The 20,416-nt window shown below is 46.8% G+C and overlaps 1 protein-coding gene across 6 annotated transcripts in view; it reads left to right on the top strand.

Annotated features, from left to right (window-relative positions):
* The window catches only part of PRRC2C (proline rich coiled-coil 2C), a 1,565,218-nt gene that overhangs the window by 1,431,911 nt on the left and 112,891 nt on the right, over window positions 1-20,416 (top strand). For all 6 annotated transcript variants that reach the window (XM_069641251.1, XM_069641250.1, XM_069641252.1 and 3 more), the window contains one exon: window positions 19,685-19,791. In XM_069641251.1, coding sequence (XP_069497352.1) covers window positions 19,685-19,791 — 107 coding nt within the window. The remainder of the gene's footprint in view (window positions 1-19,684; window positions 19,792-20,416) is intronic.

The raw sequence follows: 20,416 nt of genomic DNA, 5'->3' as shown, positions 1-20,416 counted from the left end.
TTCATTTCCCAGATTTTGTAGGCACACAACACTCCATTCTACCAAATGTCTGCTGGTGTCCAGTGAGTTTTTAGATGTGTTGCAATGTTTAAAAATAGGCATTTTGACTTGCCTTCAGGGAAACAGAGTGGTTTTAAAACGCCGGCTTTTGGATAGTGGTGAGTACTGGTACTGCACCCATTTTTGGGATTTAAGAAATGAATTCCCCACAATTCTAGGTTGCATTTGGCAATCAGCATTGCCATTCCCAATGGTTTCAGACTACTGTGTGGGTAGTCCAATGGTGGTTTTAGGCAGTTTCCTTCTGTGCCCATAACATCGGCAAAAATGAATGGCAGCCTATTCTTCATGCATTTCCCTGTGCATTTTCTGGGAAGCTCTGGCCATCATGAGGTTTTCCATGTCAGTACTGCACAGTTTTGAGGTAGGGCTCGGATGCATGGGTAAATACATCCCACAGCTTGTAGTCTATATTTCTTAAATCAGAGTCTGTGGGTGTCAGGCAGGTTCATGGTGACATCATGTGTCGGGGGTGGTGGGGGCTGAGGGAAGGGCAGATACTTGGTGCGGGCTCAGAGGAAGGGTGAGAGGTTACATTTGTAGCATCAGTGAGAAAAAGGTCATTTAGCAGTCAGCCCAGCATGAGGGGGGTCTGAGGGCTGAGTGCGCGGCGCTGCAAGGCAGGGAGGGAAGGCCCTGAGGCCTGTTGAGCTGGGGCCTATTCACTTTTTGGGGTTATATGTGAATCTTTAGGATGAGGTAAAACTTGTTCATTGTGGCTGCAGGTACATCAAATAATGAGCGAGCTCGGATTACAATATAGTTTATACCATTATCATTATGATCATTATGCTGCAAGAGTGAATCTATTGACAGTAGCCTCGTGGCTTTGCTGTGTTGTATTATACATATGAGAAATGTATACTAGTAACATCTTTGTGAACATACATAATATTAGAAAACCAACGAGCATCTGGATGTTATACCTTGCATCATCGTGAATAAGTAAATTAACATCTCATACATCAGTGTAAGTTTCTGGCAAAGGATAATATTCAACCAACAGCTTGGGGCCTAGACATGTGGACCATAGCTTTTATGCGCAGTGAAATGGGTAAAGATTGTCTTGTTTCATTACATAGAGTCAACCCCTCAGTATACAATCGCAGAAGGGGATTTATGGCCTGTACAGAGGGATTAGCAGTGTGGGTGAAACAGAGTGGCACAAATGCGTGGGGTATATATCTGTTACTTCAAAAGGGGAGCGAGGTTGGAGGATTATCCACAGCATATGTCATGAATGTAGGGTCTGCAAGGGGACGGGACATGTTTGTGGAGATGTTTTCTCAAACCCGAGCTTTTGCCCGGTCATTCACAGGTCAATGATGAACTGCTGAAGGTGAAAGATAATGTTTGTCTTGTAGCTTGTTCGCACCTAGTCTCCCGTGAGAACAGGCCCGCTGCAGAGACACAGAGGGGAGGAGGGGGAGGGAAGTAACTGGCCCACTGTGCGCAATCTCTAGGGGAGAGCTGCAGCCCTGCAGGCGGCTTTTGCTCATGAGGCCTGTTTTACCATGTACAAAATGGAGCCAGAGTGTGGCACAAAATTGTTTCTGGGATCCGCCTTCTGGCTGAGTTTTGCATCCATATGGGTCGTCCGTGGCCATCCCGCATCCCTGGCCACAGGCGCTTGGACGAACATAATCTGCCCGCGGGTGAGAATGGCGGTGAGGGGGCCTCATAGACCTTCCCTCCCATACACAAGCCATGAAAGATCTGCATGACTACGCTTCAAGAAGTAATCCCTCTGTTAAAGCGGGGGGGGGATTACATGGCAACATTAGATATGAAAGATGCTTATTTTTATATTTCAATGTTCCCAGCGCACAGAAGATTCTTGCGGTTCAAGATGGCAAACCACCACTACCCATTCAAAGTGCTACCTTTTGGTATTGCATCCGCACCAAAGGTATTCACAAAGGTACTGGCGATGGTGGCAGCGCACCTGCGCAGGGAGGCAATCCCAGTGTACCCTTAGCTGATTACAGGGGAGATGCCCCAAGTTTGCAGACAAAACATTCAAAGAACTGTGAAACTTCTCTTTCAATTGGACTTCTCAATAGACGAGAAAAAAATCAAGCCTATTGCCCAGCACAACCAAACAGTTCCTATGAGCTGTCACACACTCAGAAGAGGGGTTGGTCTTTCCATCCGAGGAAAGAGTCCAAAACCTGTTACTGCAAATTCCTCATTATCAAGCCAGCCGCCAGATAAGCATATGCAAAGTTTTGCGTTTGCTAGGCATGATGGCATCTTGCATTTACCTGGTACCACACACGCACGCCTGCGCATGTGACCCATGCAGGAGTGGTTGGTGAAAGAGTGGTCTTAGGCAAACAGTCAGTGGAACGATCTAGGGGTTGTTTCGCCAACACAAGTACAAAAACTTTGCTGGTGGAGAAGAGAAAATCTGTTGAACGGAAAACCCTTCCACAATCCGGAAGTGCAAGCGATAGTTACGTAAAGTTTGTATGCAGTACCCTCTGGGAACACTACAAGCAACTATGACTACAGGTATAGGCAACCCAACCTTTGTTATAATCTTGTACTACACAGTTTTGGTAGCGTGTTGAGCAACCAGGCTCATCTCAAGAGGGGAAATGTGAGCTGTAGTGGAGTTAAACAAAGATTCACAGTTAAAAGTATTCAAATAAACTCTTACACTCAAGGTTTCTTGCAGAAACAATAATGTATCAGTCAGTTATAAAACCTTCAGAAGGGAGCAATAAAATAGTAAAACACAAATATACTTCAATACTGTACACTTCGAGTTTCAGGATCAGACAAGGCCCTTCTGGGATGGCCCACAGACGCAACCTACACCCACAGGTGACTTCAGTAACAAGGGTGCTGGGGACATTAATACCTTACTATTGGCATACAGAATACTCTCAATAGTTTGTAAAAAGCAAAGGCTATTAGAACACAAGAAATAGAAATATTCCTAAGCGGGGCAAATACTTTCAGATAGCAAGAGAAGAGTCATTCAATTCAATAGGCTAAGCCAAAGTCAAGGAGCAAAAGTCTTTGTATAGGGTGCAGCACTTCAGGTAGGTAAATGGAAAAGTCTTTGCACAAGTTCTTAGGAGTCTTTGATAAAAAGAAGAACCAAATGTAGGGCCACACGCTGATTAGACTGGCGAGTTGCAGAAGTTACAAGCACTTCCACAGTAAGAGGTACGTTCTCTTAGGTTAGTTTTACAGTACCTTAGTAAAGAATAATAAGATGCATCTGAAGACTTCTGTTCCTGTACAGCTCTGCAGATTTCACTGTTCCTGGGCCTCAGTCGTGGGAACAAGAGGGAGGACGTTGCGGGACTGTATTGGCACCGTCAAAGCTGGCAACCGGCAAACTTTACTTTCGGTGGCTGTTTCGCATTTCAGCTCTTTGCGGTACAGCAAATAGCAATAAGCGTGGTTCCTGGCTGTCAAGGTGGACTTTCCTCACATCTGCAGTCCCGCACTTGTTAGGGAGTATTCTCATAAATGTGCTTATTGATTTTGAGGACTTGATTTTTTTACCTGGAAAGAGTGTGAGCCTTTTTTCCCACTCTCATGTATTTTGATGTGTGTTTTACTCTTGTGTTCTTTGATTATGGAGTTTTAGGTTAACTCCCTAGGCATCTTTTCATGTGTGTTACACAGCACCCTCTATGCAGTGACTCAGGGATGTCTTTTTAGACTTCCCAAAGGTTTAAATACTTTCTCTGGGATAAACTACTGTTTACCAGAGAATGTAAGGGTACATTGACTTTACTAGTATTTTTAAATTCCTAGACCCAGCCACACTAGCTTCCTATAGAGTTCTGGCGGGGTTACCTAGTATCCTATGTGTCTAGAAACTCACGTAGCAGTCAAATGCTACCCTTTTCTATCAAAATGGCTGTTGGCAGTGGTTTTACAACGAACTACCATGATTTTTCCCAACCGCGAACACCGGTAGCTAAAAATCGCAGGAGCCATGTTTTTCAAGATGGTGCCTTAAATCCCTTTGTTTAAACAGGTCCCGGTATTCTTTTTTTTGCCATTTCCTTTTGAAAAGGTACTTCTAGAGTTTCTCTGCGCGCCAAACCAGGTTTGGTCCCTTTGTTTCTATGCCTTTGGCAGGCTTCAGTACTGAAGAACGCCTCTTGCGCCCGAGTGTCTGGGGTGGGCAGGAAGTGAGGGAGGTGCCCGAAACTCCCTGTGCTTAGTCTCCTAGGAGACCCAAATGCACTCTGGCGTGATTTGCTGGCTCCCTGCTTGTTGAGTGGCAGCTAGGCTGGAATGAAAGGGAGAAAACTGTTTAAAAGGCGTGTCTCTTGGACTGGAAAGCAGTCAACCACTGGAACGAAAGAACCGAAGACGTGCTGGAAGAGGACAGCTGCTACAACTCCTGGACCTTTGGTTTGCCCGGTGAAACCCTGCTGCAGGTCCGAATTGCCAAGTTCATCTCGACAGAGAAACCCCTTCAAGGACGACTTCTTCCTTTGAGTTGGTGGGACCAATCCACTCTTAAGCCACCTGGATACCATTCTCAGAGCTGGTTAGGCTTAACCAGGGGGAAGGACACCAGCTTGTGTGCTTGATGACAGCTACTTGAACTGAAGTGACTCCATTTTGTAAGCGTTTTTCGATGATCCTGTGCCGTGCATGAGTCCCCTGACGGCCTCCCTCTTGTCCCCACGACTGAGGCTCAGGAACAGTGAGATCTGCAGGAACTGCCAGGAACCAATGACTTCAGCTGCATTGGTTTCTTCATACTAAGGTACTGTGCCAACCCGATTGAGAGAACGCCACTCTCGCTGTGAAAGTTTGTAAAACTTTCCTAACTTGCAGGCCTAATCCGCTTGTGACCCAACAAATGATTCATTTTCACCTAAACTACTTTTGAGAACTTTTGCAAAGAGTTTACCATTTGATACCAGAACTGCTCTTTCCTATCCAGAACACTAGCCCATTGACTTTGGCCTGGGCCTATTGACTTGAATTGCACTCTTCTGGTGAACTGAAACTATTTGCACTGTTTAACAAGTATGTGTGATCTATTCTATTTACCTCATGCCTTTTTGCTCACTTCTAAGTAACTGAATTACCATTTGGCTCCTATTTCAGTGGAGCTCAAACTGTCTCAAAATCTTAGTTTTGTATTCAAGTGTATTGGTATATATAAATATTAAGTTGCCTCCTTTAGTGAAATGTTTTCTAAATGATTGTGTAATGATTTAATAAGTGTTTTGCCAAGAAACCTTGAGTAGAAGTGTCTACTTGAACCACTGTGATTAAAAGTCCTCTGTGTAATGACTTGTACTGCTCACATTCACACTTGAGATAAGCCTGGCTGCTCAGCTCGCTACCACAAACTGTGTGGTACAGACTTCTAACAAAGGTTGGTTTGGCTTACACCTGTAGTCCTAATTGTGTGTGGTGGTCCCAGAGGGTACAGAATGCAATTCTGCCTAACACGACAAACATTGCAGAAATAAATAAACCGGGTCGTGATAGAGGAGCAGGATTTGGCGGAGGACTGTTACTGCCTCGGGCTGCACCAGAGGAAGTTACTGGCCTCAGCCACGGCCCGGTTTATTTTATTTATTTGGGCAATGTTTGTCGGGTCCGTGGACCCGGTTAATTTCTTTCTTTCTGCAATGTTGGTCGGGTCTGTAGTCCTGATTAACTTATTTATTTCTGCAATGTTGGTCGGGTACAGGTACCCAACCAACATCGCAGAAATGGATAAATTAACCGGATCGTGGCAGAGGAGCGGGACGTGTGGAGGACTCTGGGTCCCCTGCCAGGGGGCACCAGAGGCAGTTACAGGCCTCAGCCACTGCCCGTTTTATTTATTTTGTCAATGTTTGTCGGCCCCGGTCTTGTGTCTGACTCCCACGTGTCTACTGCGAGGAGACATCGTGAACCACACACTATGCCCAGTTTGCCACTCCGCGTTACATGAGTAGAGGAAGGAGATGGCCTGTTGTAGTTTGACGGACTGGAAGCCTGACTGCAGGTAAAGATCCCAAGAGGGAACACTGCGAACACGGTTTGCTGCAAACTTACCCATGCCCTTTCCTGGCCACGTGGAGGCTGGGCATGGGGACCCTGGCCCTAAATGTTGTCGGGTAAGCAGAGGCTGGCCGTACCTCTTACGGGGCATGTGGCGGTAGGCCAGCCGCGTGGATTCTTACCGGGTGCTGGCCACATCGTCTAGAGTTGGGAAATGTGGAGGATCCACAGTTGCCTCTGCCAGGTTTTACCTTCAGACCTTTTCGCCCTTTCACCTGCACTAGAGGCCCAATGTGCTTCGAAGGGCAGGCTTGAGCAATTCCTTTCAGCCCAGATCCCTTTGGGGAGGCACAACCGATTAACTTATTTATTTCGGCAATGTTGGTCGGATACAGCTACCCGACCAACATTGCAGAAATAAATACATTAACCGGTCGTGGCAGCAGTGGCGTCACCAGTAACAGAATTAATGAATGTGTATTAGAGACAAACTGGAATATGTATTGGGCACACTGCATATGCTCAGGCAGCATCAATCATGCTTTGTACAGGACAATGCTGGCCTAAATTGGGAACAGCCGGCATAGACCTGTTGTTACAGAGGCATATTTTGCCAATGCTGTCTTACACTGTGGACACAGTTATCATTAAAATGTGTTGTGTTCTACAATGTTCTTGTCTGCTGTTGGTGACATGGAATGTGCATGTTCTCCTTTATAACTGATTGTAAACTTAGGGCTTTTTGGTCACTTTTCCTGCTGTAAAATGCACCATTTCAGCCCCATATTTGGAAAATAAATCTTGACTTTAGAATTGGACCCATGTCCCCTCCAAAACCCTCCCTAGAGCCTTATATCTTTCTCTCGTTACGCTTGTTCGCCCCCACTATTTCAGAAAAAGATCAACACATACACGCTGGAAGAAATCACAAGAAACTAACCTTTGATCACTGCCCCCGACACCAAAAGCTCTCTTTGAGACTGCATGGCTATCACTGCCTGTGATGCTATTGTGTCAAAGGTCACACACTATCGCTTTTTAATATACTGCTTTGGGAGAGGTTGACTTTTGGCTTGCTGGCCCATTGAGTGACAAAAAGTTAATGCGGGTCTTCACTCCCCTGAATTGTCCAGAGCAAAGAAAATGTCCAAGGACAAGTTCAAAGCCTTCATTGACAGCAGACCACTTAAGTGATGATATGCTAATTTGTGGGAAGCTATGTTTATTACCAATTTACCAGCACCTCGAAGTCTAGCCTGTGTGCTACTAACGTAGGTGGAAAAGTACTGACGGGTGTAAGAGAGCCAACCAATTGAAGGGGGGCACATAATTAAGGGCCCTATAGTTTGTGTAACCAATGGGACATTGTGTATTTAGTGACGTTCATAGTGACCTGTTTGAGGGGCGAGTTTAGCTGCCCCACCTGATATTAAGGAGCCTGTAACTTTCTTAGACTAGTACGGAACGTATACTTAGATGTTCCCTTAGACCCAACCACCCTCTTCCATAGGTTTTTGTAGTTTGCCACGTAGGATGACGTGAGTGAATACATGTTAACGTCATCAATGACATGTTTTTACTATACATATGTTTTTTATGAGAATCGTTGAGACCATGCTGTGAGACGTCCGTTGTACTCCGTTTTAGATAATTGATATTAAAAGAGTCCACCTTTTTGCCAACTACCTGAGTCGTTTCGATTATTGATGTTTGAGTAAATTCTGCATCACCATTCATATTGCTAGCTTGTCTTAAAGGGCTGGGGCGAATCCCCCAGTTCAGGTCTGCCAAGCTGTAGCCAGAAGGAATCCAGCTGGAAAAATGTTCTTCGAGTCACAGGTACTGTGGGGTTTGGGGTGTTCACCTTTTAGCCATAATTATGCTTCCTATCTTGCTAAGTTCTTTTTGGAGTTGATCTCAACTCACCTGCACTGGCTTAACAACTTTTGTTCTCTACAAAGTAGCTCACTCGATTTACTGTGATTTCTTCTGAGCTTGCTTATTTTGTCAGGACTTTATCTAAGAAGAAGTGCATCCGAACTACTGACTTTGTCCATTGACTTTGGCTGTGCTAGCTCCCTAAAGGCACTCATCTAAACCTACTGACTTTGGCAGTGTTATAATTGTTGACACTATTATTGCTGAGATAAGTTTACCGGCCTAACTTTAGGAGATTGTAATGGTTCTACGTCTTATTATAAGCTTTCCTTCCTTAAACAACTCAATAACTGAATTGGTAACTGAAAATAAGTGCAATGCTGACCTTTACTGAAGTCACTCTATGTGCTGGAAAATGTGTTGGCATAAGAAAAGTAATTACCAACTTTTATTGTCGTTTAAAATCTGAATCCAAACTTTGATTGAATGTTGCTAGTAGATAATGCCTATTAATGAATGCTTATTTCAACCTTGTGTATATCATAAATATTTATATAACTTTAAGTGTTACTTGGCTACTTGTACTTAATGATTTCAATTATACTGCTCTACAGCTCACATTACCGCTCATTAAGATTAGCCTGGCTGCTCCGTCACACTACCAACTTGTTTAGTACAGGCCTATATTAAAAGGTGGGGTTACCTCCTAACAAGCAGAAAGGTCTTGTGTAGTCCTCAACAGTGGACTGCTCTAATTCTTACCGAACACTCCCTACTTGGTTTTCTGCAAGTACAAAGGGGTACTGTGCTCTAACCCTTCCTTTATACCTTTCTACACTCTCAGAAGTGGTGCAAACTTTAAACTTCTAGGTCTCTTGCACAAAGACGTTATGAAATAGCTCAACTCTGTGACTACTGGTACCTCTGGAATGGTAAATCTCTTTTCAAACCCTTGATTGCAAGGTGGCTTCGCTCCTGCACCTTTCTGTCATCAGCTGGCCAGCAGGCCTCTCCTGGGCAGGTCCAGAGATCCCTCTACAAGGCCTGCAGGTCCAGAGATCCCTCTACAAGGTCTGTTGCCAGCATGACAGCCTTCCTCTATGTAGTCCCCTTGGTAGACATCTGTAGGGCCTTGACCTGGAGATCTGTACATACCTTCACAAGGTTTTACTGTGTCATCAGGGATTCCACAGAGGTGTCGAAGGTGGCCAGGCGGTTATGCGTAGCCTGTTTGCATCAGGCAAGTGTCTCCTGTGGTAAGTCTCTTCAAGGAGCTTACTTCCACCTATTATAGTGATGTGGTACTGCTTTGCAATCTATTCATGCAGCATGTAAATCTACGAAAGATCTAATGCTGGGGACAGAATGTTACTTACCTGTTCTCCAGCATTGCTATCTTTCACAGATGCGCATGCAACCCCACTTGACTCTTGGCTCATATTGCCACTTTGCGTGTGCTACTCCAAATCTGAAAATGGCATCCAGGGGTGGGCCTAAGGGAGTCCTTTCTATTGGCTGTGGGGCAATTCGGCACAGAATGACTACTAAAGTGACTGCAGTTTTGAATATTAAAAAAACAGACAATTGCTCTGTTACCAAGGATTCCCAGCCTGACTTGGAATATCCAGACATCATGTGAATTTATAAAAGATACCAATGCTGGAGAACATGAGTTACAGGTAAGTAACTTATTTCATACATGTTAGTAACTAGTTTGTATTCCTCCTTCTCTGCAGGATGGTTAAGGAATTGAAATAGCAGGTCATTGTGGGAAATGAAAAAATAGCATTTGGGCCACTTTTACCACTTACTAATTGACATGTGCCATTTTCAAATCCTGATTACCAATGGGTGATGATGCTGGATTGGCCTGTGCCTTGCCTTCTCTTGGCAGTGATTTCCAAAGAACATATGTATTGGACCTATGCTAGGGTGGAGTCGTAATACTTTTATGGCAAGTGATGTTGAGGGTAAGATTTCCTTCCTCTTCTAGACACAAGGGTAGCATTATGTTGTAGTTTGTCTACTGAGCACTTATGCAGAGCTATTCTAAAAATAGTATGTCTGCGCTCTCTGATTCTTTCATCCTCTGGGAAGCCCATGTCTACAGGGTAGTTATGTCAAAGTGTTAATTATTTTGGCTTTTGCTCCTTTAGGAAACACTTTCTATTTGCAGCTTTCCCTCAATTGACATCAGTGGAACCCCCCAGCGTTTTGCTATGATTTTATTCCTGCCATGGCTTTTGGAGGCAAATAACCTTCTTGATTTACTTCCCTTACTTAGCTCATCGTATTTTTTAGGGGGACTGTTTGGGCCCCAAGGCTAACAGTGCAGGGGGACCCTGTCTCCCTTTGCTAGATTCCTTATTTTTATGCTGCACTCATTACCTTCCAGTGAAGTGTGTCAGGGGTATTTTAATATTTTTTTCTTTTAGTAACATTCCAGCTACTTTTGTAAGAAGGACTTTTGGCAGCAGATATTTTCTGCAGTTTTTTATTTTTCTTGAATGCACTTTTGCATTTTACTGCATAGTGCCATTTCAAGTACCATGTGCTAAAAATGGCCCTGCATGTCTTTTAGGCCTATCCTTTGGACATCTTATCCTTTGACCTTCCTGCTCTCTCAAGCCAGGAAACGCCATGAAAGGTAAGCCTTTCCTGGGCAAAACCTGGAGTTTTGTACGCGGCAAAGCATTGTGTGAGCATCTGGCTGGATGTTGGGCCAGGGACTGTCTAGTCCCAGTCCACACTGTGGCCAGGGGTAGCATATCTGTCACTGAGCAGGTGTGGGGCGCAAGAGGCTATCCATGATTGGACTGCCCTTGCCAGTTTGAATGGTGCAGATCTTTCCCATTGGTGGGCTCCAGGGTCGGACTGGGACAAGAAAATAGGCCCGGTCACCTGAAAAGTGGCCCAAACCCTGCCTCAAAAAGTGACCCACCCCTCGCCTCATGACCCTTGACCTCTGACATCACCCCAAAGTGACATCCCGGGAAGCGATGAAACATGATCTTTCACCCCTTGACAAAACAGGAAGTGGCATCAAATAGCATTGTTCCTAAGTACACTAAATTACTGTGAATCCAAGGCCAAATGATAATGTTATTGTATAGCACTTACGCTTAAGCTTTTTTTTATAGAACAGATAATGCATACAATATCACCCAAACTGTGTTGGTGCTCATTTATCGACCTAAAAAGGATGAAAGGCTTTTTTGAAAAAATTAAAAAAAAAATTTGAAGAAAAAAATGTTTTTTTTTTCAATTTGTTTGTCTTCCAATCTGGCCCAGGCATGGCCAGAAACCGGCCCTCAACCCCCAGGGATGATTTCGGCCCGGCCACAGGGGCCAATCCGACCCTGGTGGGCTCGGTTAGTTTAGGATAAAAACAACTCCTGCAGCCGTTCTTCAAATTGTCGTTTGGAGCAGAGATCCCTACAATGAGTTTGCTGCTTGCTGAAGAATCCGACCATTGAAGTTATCCAGCATTGCTCCCAGCCATGTCCCAATGAAGCCCTGTCTCTCTGGATTGGTCACCTGAAGGCCCTTGTCAGAGCTTCGACCCTTGGGCTAGTAGGACGAACCAGTCTGGACCCTTGCACACAAATCCTGCTCACAAAGTGTCTCTCGAAATCCTGTGAACTCACCAGCTCTAGTTAGGGCGATCATTGCATAAATGGCTTGGAACTTTCGAAGATCACCTAAATGCGACCCAAGAACAGTCCTGCAGCTGCTCATCTCCATCTCAAAGTCGGGCCTTTTTGAAGCAGTTTCTTTGTCTTTGGTATGCGAGTCACCTTCTGCCACCGAGCATGGCGTTTTTAGTTGCCATCTGCTTCCATCGTGTCCTCCGGGTCTACTGCCCTCATGGGACCTGTGGTGGTCTGCATCTTGGGCTTCCTGCAAAGCATCAGGAATGACCTTTTTGGATCTCAGAACCTCTGCCTAGTCTGACGCGCACTCAAACCTGAAAACTATCCATGTACCCGTGGCCACTGGACCCCTGCAACAGAACCAAAGATCAAAGTGGGGCCCGCAAATCTAGTAAACCCTCGTGTTGGGTTCTAGTGGAAACTGAGTTAGAGGGGGAAATGCTACTTCTCCAGCATGGGGTCTGGCATGGATTCACATGCTCATGAATATTCCCCGTCGTCAGGCCGGGAATCCTCGGTAAAGAAAAAATCAGTATCAGTTTCCTTTCTGATCTGTCTTTCTCATTAGTAACCAATCACTGGTCTCTGGGTCATACTGCCCCCAGCCAATGAATGCCCTCTCCCTAAGCCCTGCCTCTGGCAGCCATCTTCAGATTTTGACTCACGCTCAAGTGTTGGGAGTCCTCGTGTTTAGCTCTCGAGCTTTTGCTGCGTTTTAGCGCTTTTTCTTAGAGAATTTCTCATTTTTCGGTCAAATAGAGCCTCAAGCTCCACCGTCTCTACATCCGATTAACGGGGATCCGTGTCAGATTTTTTTCTACGCCCCTCAAGGGTGAGGATTACGTCGAGTTACGCTTCTTGGAGGATTCCAGAAGTTTCTGCGGCCTACCCGAACATGGCCCAGGAGAAGGGAAGCTTGACGCCCGGAAAGCTGTTTAGGGTTTGCCCTGGATGCCAGCTGCAGAATGTGTTCAAGGAGGACGAGCACTCGAAATATCTCTACTGCCTTCATGAGGACAAAACGCACGTGGAGTAGGTCACTGCGTTTTGCAAGAACATGTCAGAACGGACCATCAGGGACCGACGCCTTCGTTTCTCTAACTGGCTGAAAGGAAAGAGCCCGTCAGGTGAGAAGAAGTCCGAGCGGTCTTGTGAGTGTGCCCCGGCGACGGGGGTCCAACAGAAGGCAAAGCACAGCGAGTCCGCGGGCACCGGGAGCGCCGAACGGTCGGGCTCTTCGGCTGCCAGGCAGGGCGCGCTTTCCCCGGCACCATCAACCACGAGCCAACGCTCTGGTTCGGGGAAGAGGAAATCCGAGAACCCGGGTAAGCTTCTGGAGAGGCCCCGGTCGATCTCGAAGGATTCAGCCGAGGGGAGCGAGGCGGTGACCCTCCCCCCAAGGTGAAGGCCTCAAGCACGCCCAAGGTTGTGAAGCCTCTTTCAGACCCATTGAAAAGACCCCCGTGAAGACCCCGACGGAAAAAAAGGGGGGGGGGACCGGTGGCCATTGTGGACACGGACAGAGAATCCGAGGAGGAGCTGGTAGAAGTCTTAGGGGGCCTCAACGAGGTTGTCTAAGAGGCCTGTCCCCACGGGAGGGATCCCGACGAAGGTGACGAGAGTGACGGCGGCACCGGCGAGGGTCCTAGTCACCTGTCGCTTCCGGAGCAGCAGGATAACTCGGCGGCCATTTTGTTGGCGATACAATCCTTATGTTCGGAGATAAGGACGAGATTGCCCTTACCACCAACGGAGGATCCGGAACCAGGCTCGATGGAGGAGCCAGAGCCAGGCTGGTGGGAAGCCCCCCGAACAAGAGAAGATGGATCCATCCAGCCCCGCCTTTTCAGCCCTCGCGGCCTGCTCAGCCTTTACCCACGTCCCCCGTCCCTGGGGATGACACGGGAACGGACATGGCCACGACGGGTACTGACGACGATGACGGGACGGAGCTCCCATCGTCCCCAGCCCGGGCCTCCCCGCCCGACGAGATCGGATCTTTCCATGCAATGATCGCCAGGGCATCCAAGCTTTTTCAGCTCTGCCCCGAAGAGGAGGAAGGTTTCTTTTACCTATGGCGCGAGGCCAAGAGGAAGACAGTCCTCGCCGTGCCTCTACTGGACGATATCTGGGACGAGGGTCTCGCCCTTCTCAAGAACCTGTCTACGACGCCTGCCAAGAAGGATCGGTACGAGAAGTAGTACTGGGTCTCGGCCGCGGCCAAGAAGAAAGCGGGGGGGCATTAGCCTCAACGTCAACTTCCCCACCGGACGGCGAAGGAAAGAAGCTCGACGCAATGGGACGACGAGTTATCTCGGCGGCGGCAACAATGATTAAGGCGGCCAACGCCCTTGCGATCGTGGCCCGCTACGACAGGGAGTTATGGTACAAGATCGCCCCCCTGTTGGACTTCCTACAAGATGGCCGAGGCCCTGGAGATCTTGCAAGAAGGCGAAGTGGCGTCGGACCACGCCATTACGGTGGCAACGGACATTGCCGACACCGGTTTCCGCCAGCTAGGCAACAGCATTTGCCTAAAACGACGAGGGTGGCTCAAGGCGACGGATTTCCGCCAGGACGAACAAGCCAAGGTTTTGGACATGCCATTCGACGGGAACAATCTGTTGGGAAATCGGTGGATTAGTCCCTCCGAGCCATCAAGGCAGACACAGACAGCTAGGGCCCTAGGCGTTCTCTGGCAACGAAGGCCGTCCTTTTCGGAGCACCGGAGGCAAGCAGGAGGTCCATCGTCGTTGGATTTGGAGGATGCGTACTTCCATATCCCCATTCTAAAAATACAGAGTTCCTCAGGTTCGTGGTCCAAGGACAGCACTGCCAGTTCAAGGCCCTCCTGTTCGGATTGGAGTCGGCACCCAGGGTGTTCACCAAGTGCCTCGCACCGGTGGCGGCACGGCTGCGCCTGGAGGGGATCCACGTCTACTCCTACCTGGACAACTGGCTCATCCGAGCAAGGACAAGGGAGCTCTCTATAGATCACACAGCGAAGACCGTCCAGCTGCTCACAGACCTGGGATTCTCCATCAATGTTCCCAAATCCCACCTGGTCCCGTCGCAAGTCGCACTGTTTCTGGGAGCCAAGCTCAACACAGTTGTGCGTCTGGCCTCGCCGTCGGAGTAAAGGCCATCCTGGGCAAGGTGCAGCGTCTGCTGGCCACGGATGTGGCCAGGGTGAGGTCTATCAAGTCCCTCCTCGGGATGATGTCCTCCTGCATATATCTCGTGTCCCTGTGCAGGCTTCGGATGCGCCCTCTGCAAGAGTTCCTCGATGCCCGCTGGATCCAAGCGACGGGCAGCTTCAAGGACAGGATCCAGCTCAACGAGACTTTCCGATGAGCGATCCGGTGGGGGGGCACCAATGCTCATCTGACGGCGGGCATAGACTTTCAGACCCCATCCCACCAGATAAGGGTGACGACAGATGCCTCCCTGGAAGGGTGGAGTGCGCACATCGGAGAACTTCACGCGAGAGGCCTTTGGCTCCCGGAGGAGAGGACGCTCCGCATCAACATCCTGGAGCTCCGTGCAGTGTTCTGGGCCCTCAGGTCCTTTCTCCCATCCCTCAAGGGCAAGGTGGTGAGAATCTTCACCGACGACACCACCACAATGTTCTACACCCGGAAGCAGGGAGGAACCAGATCCCCAGCCCTCTCCAAGGAAGCCCAGGATCTGTGGCGTTGGGCCATCGCCCAAGTGATGTTTCTGGTGCCCTTTCATCTGGCAGGGATAAAGAACACCATCGCCGACTCACTCAGCAGGGAGCTGCGCTCGTGCCACGAGTGGGAACTACGTCAGGATCAGGTGGATCGCCTCTTCCGACGATGGAGAAAACCGCAGATCGACCTGTTCGTGACGGTGACGAACTCCAAGTGCCATAGGTTCGCCAGGAGGTTTCCCCAGCCGAGGAGCATGGGCAATGCTTTCTCGTTCCCCTGGGACGGCCTGTTCCTATATGCGTTCCCTCAGTTGCCGTTGCTGCTCCAACTCGTCAACCAGCTCAAGAGGTCCCTTTGCAGGATGATCCTCGTCGCACCGGTGTGGCCAAGTCAGATCTTGTTCCCGGACCTTCTGAACTTGTCAGCGTCCCCACCAGTCAAGCTGCCGACGGACACGGATCTTCTCTCCAGAGTAGGAGGCGCCATACTTCATCACGACCCGGAGTCGCTGAACTTGCATGCCTGGCTCCTGCAGCACTAGAGTTTGGAGGGTACGATTTCCCGGCTGACTGCAGAGAGGTCCTTGCAAAGGCCAGGGCGTCCTCAACTCTCAAGTGCTATGGACATAAGTGGAAGAGGTTCTCTGTCTGGTGCCGTGCACAGAAGATTAACCCTCTATGGATTACAGCCCCTCAAGTGCTGCCGTACCTACTGTCGATGGCCAAGGCTGGACTGGCTCAGGCCTCCATCAAGCTACATCTGGCTGCGATCTCCCGATACACCAGAACCACAGGACGGACGTCTTTGTGGTCCCATCGCCTGGTGAAGGAATTTATGAAGGGACTGTTCAGATCGTTCCCGCCGGTGAAGGCCCCTGCCCCGGCGTGGGAGCTCAACGTGGTGCTGACCAGGCTCATGGGGGCGCCATTCGAGCCCCTGCATTCGGCACCGTTGAAGTTCTTGTCGTGGAAGACTGCGTTTCTTGTGGCCATCACCTCCGCACGACGAGTGGGAGAGATCCAGGCCCTATCCTGCAAGCCTCCATACTTGACTTTTCACGACACAATGGTTGTGCTGAGGACGCACCCCTCTTTTATGCCCAAGGTGCTGTCGGACTTCCACCTCAACGAGCCCTTGGTGTTACCTGTTTGCTTCCCGTCACCTTCGTCACCGGCCTAGAGGACTTTGGACTCGCTGGATGTGGCTAGAGCGTTGAAGTTCAACGTGGACCGCACAAAGTGTTTTCGGAAGACATCACAGCTATTTGTGAACTTTGGACCTGTGAACCAAGGGAAGGCTCTCTCGAAGGCTTCCATTACCAGATGGCTCTCTGGCTGCATCATGCAGTCATCGGTTGGCAAACCGACCGTTGCCTGGCCATCCAAGAGCCCATTCGACCAGAGGTATCTCTGCTACCACGATGTTCTTGTCTGGTGTGCCCCTGCTGGACATCTGCAGGGCTGCTATGTGGAGGTCGACGCACACCTTCACGAGATTCTACTGCGTCGACCGGGATTCCAGGGAGGAGTCCAGGGTCGGCCAAGCGGTGCTGCGCAACCTCTTCGCCTAAGGTGAGGAGGTAAGAATTGCTTAATGTTGAGTTTTTGATGTAATGCTTAATGTTGAGCCTTTGTCACCTCCCGTTGGTTGTGCATGTGTGTACTGCTATGTATTCTTATATTCATGAGCATGTGAATCCATGCCAGACCCCATGCTGGAGAAGGAACAAGTTACTTACCTGTAACTGTTGTTCTCCAGCATGGGTCTGGCATGGATTCACATGCAAACCCTCCCCCCTACCCCTCTGCAGCTCTTCACTTGGTCATACTGCCACTTTGCGTGCTACCAAATCTGAAGATGGCTGCCAGAGGCGGGGCTTAGGGAGAGGGCAGTCATTGGCTGGGGGCATTATGACCCAGAGACCAGTGATTGGTTACTACTGAGAAAGACAGATCAGAAACGAAACTGATAATGATTTTTTCTTTACCGAGGATTCCCGGCCTGACGACGGGGAATATTCATGAGCATGTGAATCCATGCCAGACCCATTCTGGAGAACAACAGTTACAGGTATGTAACTTGTTCCATACCGGTTTACAACCCCCTGCATGCCCCATAGGGTTGGATGTTCACAAAGTCCCGACCCTACCTCTTTGCCTGGTCACGATCGATGGAGTTCTGGCCAAGGTTCACCCTCACCCCACGCTATTCCCCTAGCGGGGTGGGATTGGGCGAGGACCCATAATTTCTTAACTTTCCTTTATTTCTTCAACAATGGAACATTGTAATACTTGTTTCTGCACTTTTAGAATACTGAACCTTTGCAACTGTATCTTCTTGGGAATTGACTCTTAAGGGCACTTGGCCTCCTTACCTTAGCAGGGAAGGCTCATACACTGCTTGCAATGGTTTCTTTTAATTTTCAATATCTTCTATTACCTATTTTTTACTTGCTTTACTGCGCACAGCTTTTTATGTGTCATATATGAATCACTTCTGACAGTCTTAAAAGATCTATTGAGATCACCAACTGTGAATGTATATATTTTTATAGTATTGAAAGTCTTAAAAGTGGAATGCTGTGTTTCTTCACCTTTAATGGTGCGCTGATTTTCACTTTTCTTTACACAAATAGCTGCACCCTACTTTTGGGTTATATAAGAGTAACCTATCCTCATAGTTGTGGTACAGTGCATAACGTTCTACTAATTACTTAAGGTACTTCCTTTGCTGGGGGCACCTAAACATTCTTGTGATGAAGTAATTAGAATAGTTCAACATATTCGGGTAAACTCAATAAACAGATTAGACAAATTGTATAGTATGAATTGTAGTCTTACTTTGCTTGGTTTTGCAACACCTGCAAACAACAATCTATACAATATATCTCCTGTTACGAGCCTCCTTAGGCTTATTCAAGGCTGAAAGGCATTGTTGCCTATTTTTTAGACTGAATCAACACGAAACGTGCCCAATAGTTGAAATACTTTACCAAAGTTTTTCAATAGCTGTTTTTTTTAACATAAGGTCTCATTTAGAGTAAACCTAAGCTAGCAGTACAGCCAAATCCAAAGATTAGAAACAGTTACCCTTCAATCCTGTCCATTTTTATTAATTGCTTAGATGGTAATCCTGAAAAGCTGAGCTACACAAACTTCTCATCACCTTGACTTAACACCAGTACATATTTGATTGTTAATTCAAATATTTTCATGTTTCAAATATGTTCATGTTTCTTGTTTAACTGTTGTCTCTACCGTATTTTTAGTCTGTTTAGTTGTTTGAATGCAATGGTCGAAGATGCCCTTATTCAGGTGTTAAAAACCTTAAAGTAAAGTGAGAAAAGCTAACTCATCTAAACCTTTTTCGTAATGGAAATTACAAATCGCCTTCATGCTGGTAGTTAAACTTTGGTAAACTGTGGTTTAGCAAAGGAAATGTTCAGCGAAAAGTTATGAATGCCCGTTTTCCATCCTGTAATATGTTCATCCTAGTTATGTGTATGGCTTCATTTGCTCTTAAATCACTTCAGCATATATAAAACTAGCCTTTCAGATGTGGGAAATGAGAGAAAATATTTTCTGAGTAAAGTAACTTTAATGTTTGACATAAATGTTTAAATGATAAAGTTGTGTACGTTCACATGCTCATGGGTATGTTTTAAATGCAGACTATTTGCCAAATTCAATATGGCTACACCCAAACATTTTAGCTGATTTGTATTAACTTTATGATATTAATAATCACTGCTCAAAACTTAAATGTTTCTAATAAGAAGTCTGCCAATCTTATAATTTTTAAGATACACAGGTTTTTATTTAATTATATTGCTTAGCATTACCTTATGTTACAAAATAAATTAAATAATGTTGGTATAACCTTTCAGTTATTAAGCTTATTTTGTATTGATACATTCTAAAATATTGTCAATTACCTTTTCAGCCTGGAAAAAAGCCTTGGAAGGCTTGATACTCATGTTACTGGTTTTAGTTGATATTGGCATGTGTTGGAGCTGATTGCAAAACAATCCGAATTAAGAATAAAGTTCATGTCACACAAGATTGAATTTGCTCTACTTGCCTAATCTATTTGTGTTTACCTGAATATGTTTATGGGCCCCAGGAGTAGTGGTACATTAATTTGTTCATTTTATTGATTTAGTACTACTTACCTGTGATTGTTTTATTTTTTATTTCCTAGAATGTTTTCAGACTTAATAGATATTGTATGTTTATATTTCCTACTTTGTGTTAAGGGCTCTGGGTGTAAGCCATAACCACCTTGATTGAATTTGGCTACACTCGTGGCATTTCCTGGTACATTAAAATAGTGGCCTCTCATAGCCCTCCCTCAGGGCTGGTTCTCAGAAAACGTCTGGATTGTTCCCAAATTGCTATGCCATAGCCTTCTTCAAATGGTCTTTGTCTTCCTCAGATGTCAGAAATGGATCTGAAACCCTATGGGAGTGGCATGGATCATACAAAACCTGGAACACCGCCAATCGGAGGTAGAAGCACCACTCCAACATCTAGTCCATTCCGGTAAGACTATTTACATCTTTATATTAGAAAAGTGGCCACATACTATTGGGAAAATGCTTTTTTTCTTTTTTCTTTCTTGTAGTGCGTTTTAAGGCAGAATTCCATTTTTAGAGGTGTTGCTGTCCCTTGTATTGTAGCAGTCAACCTTTTGTATTTTTGCCCTTGTTTTTTTTTTAGCAACTCTGACATCATTTTGTGGTCAGACAGACTTTTACTGCAGTCACACTGACACTCCAACCCTTTTGTACTATATGGTCCTATGGTAGCCCTTAATGGCAACCAGATCAGTGGTGCTATTTAAGGAAAGTATTTTTGCCTTGGTGTTATTTTATTTCCCTAGATTGGTTTTATAGCGTAAACTGGTGGTTGCAAGTCCTGCTCTCAGCCATTTTGTCTTTGGGCCACCTAGTTGTCTTGAGAAAACATACACCCTGGACCCTCTTTTGTGGTTTGGACTCGGTTATACCAGTCCCTAGCCCCAGATGGATCATTACGCATCCTGTTGGGGTGGACCTGAACATTTGGCAGCGTTTGGGGCCTACCTGATTGGCTGCAAAACCATTGTTTAGGTGCCTGTGGTGTGATTACAGGATGGCTTAGGCCAGCTCATGTGTATCAGTTTATT

Source organism: Ambystoma mexicanum, chromosome 1q, assembly GCF_040938575.1.
Source record: "Ambystoma mexicanum isolate Mex_15411 chromosome 1q, UKY_AmexF1_1, whole genome shotgun sequence".
Taxonomy (NCBI): Eukaryota; Metazoa; Chordata; class Amphibia; order Caudata; family Ambystomatidae; genus Ambystoma; species Ambystoma mexicanum.
Note: the sequence above shows the minus strand (reverse complement) of the source record. Positions and strands in the feature narration are given on the sequence as shown.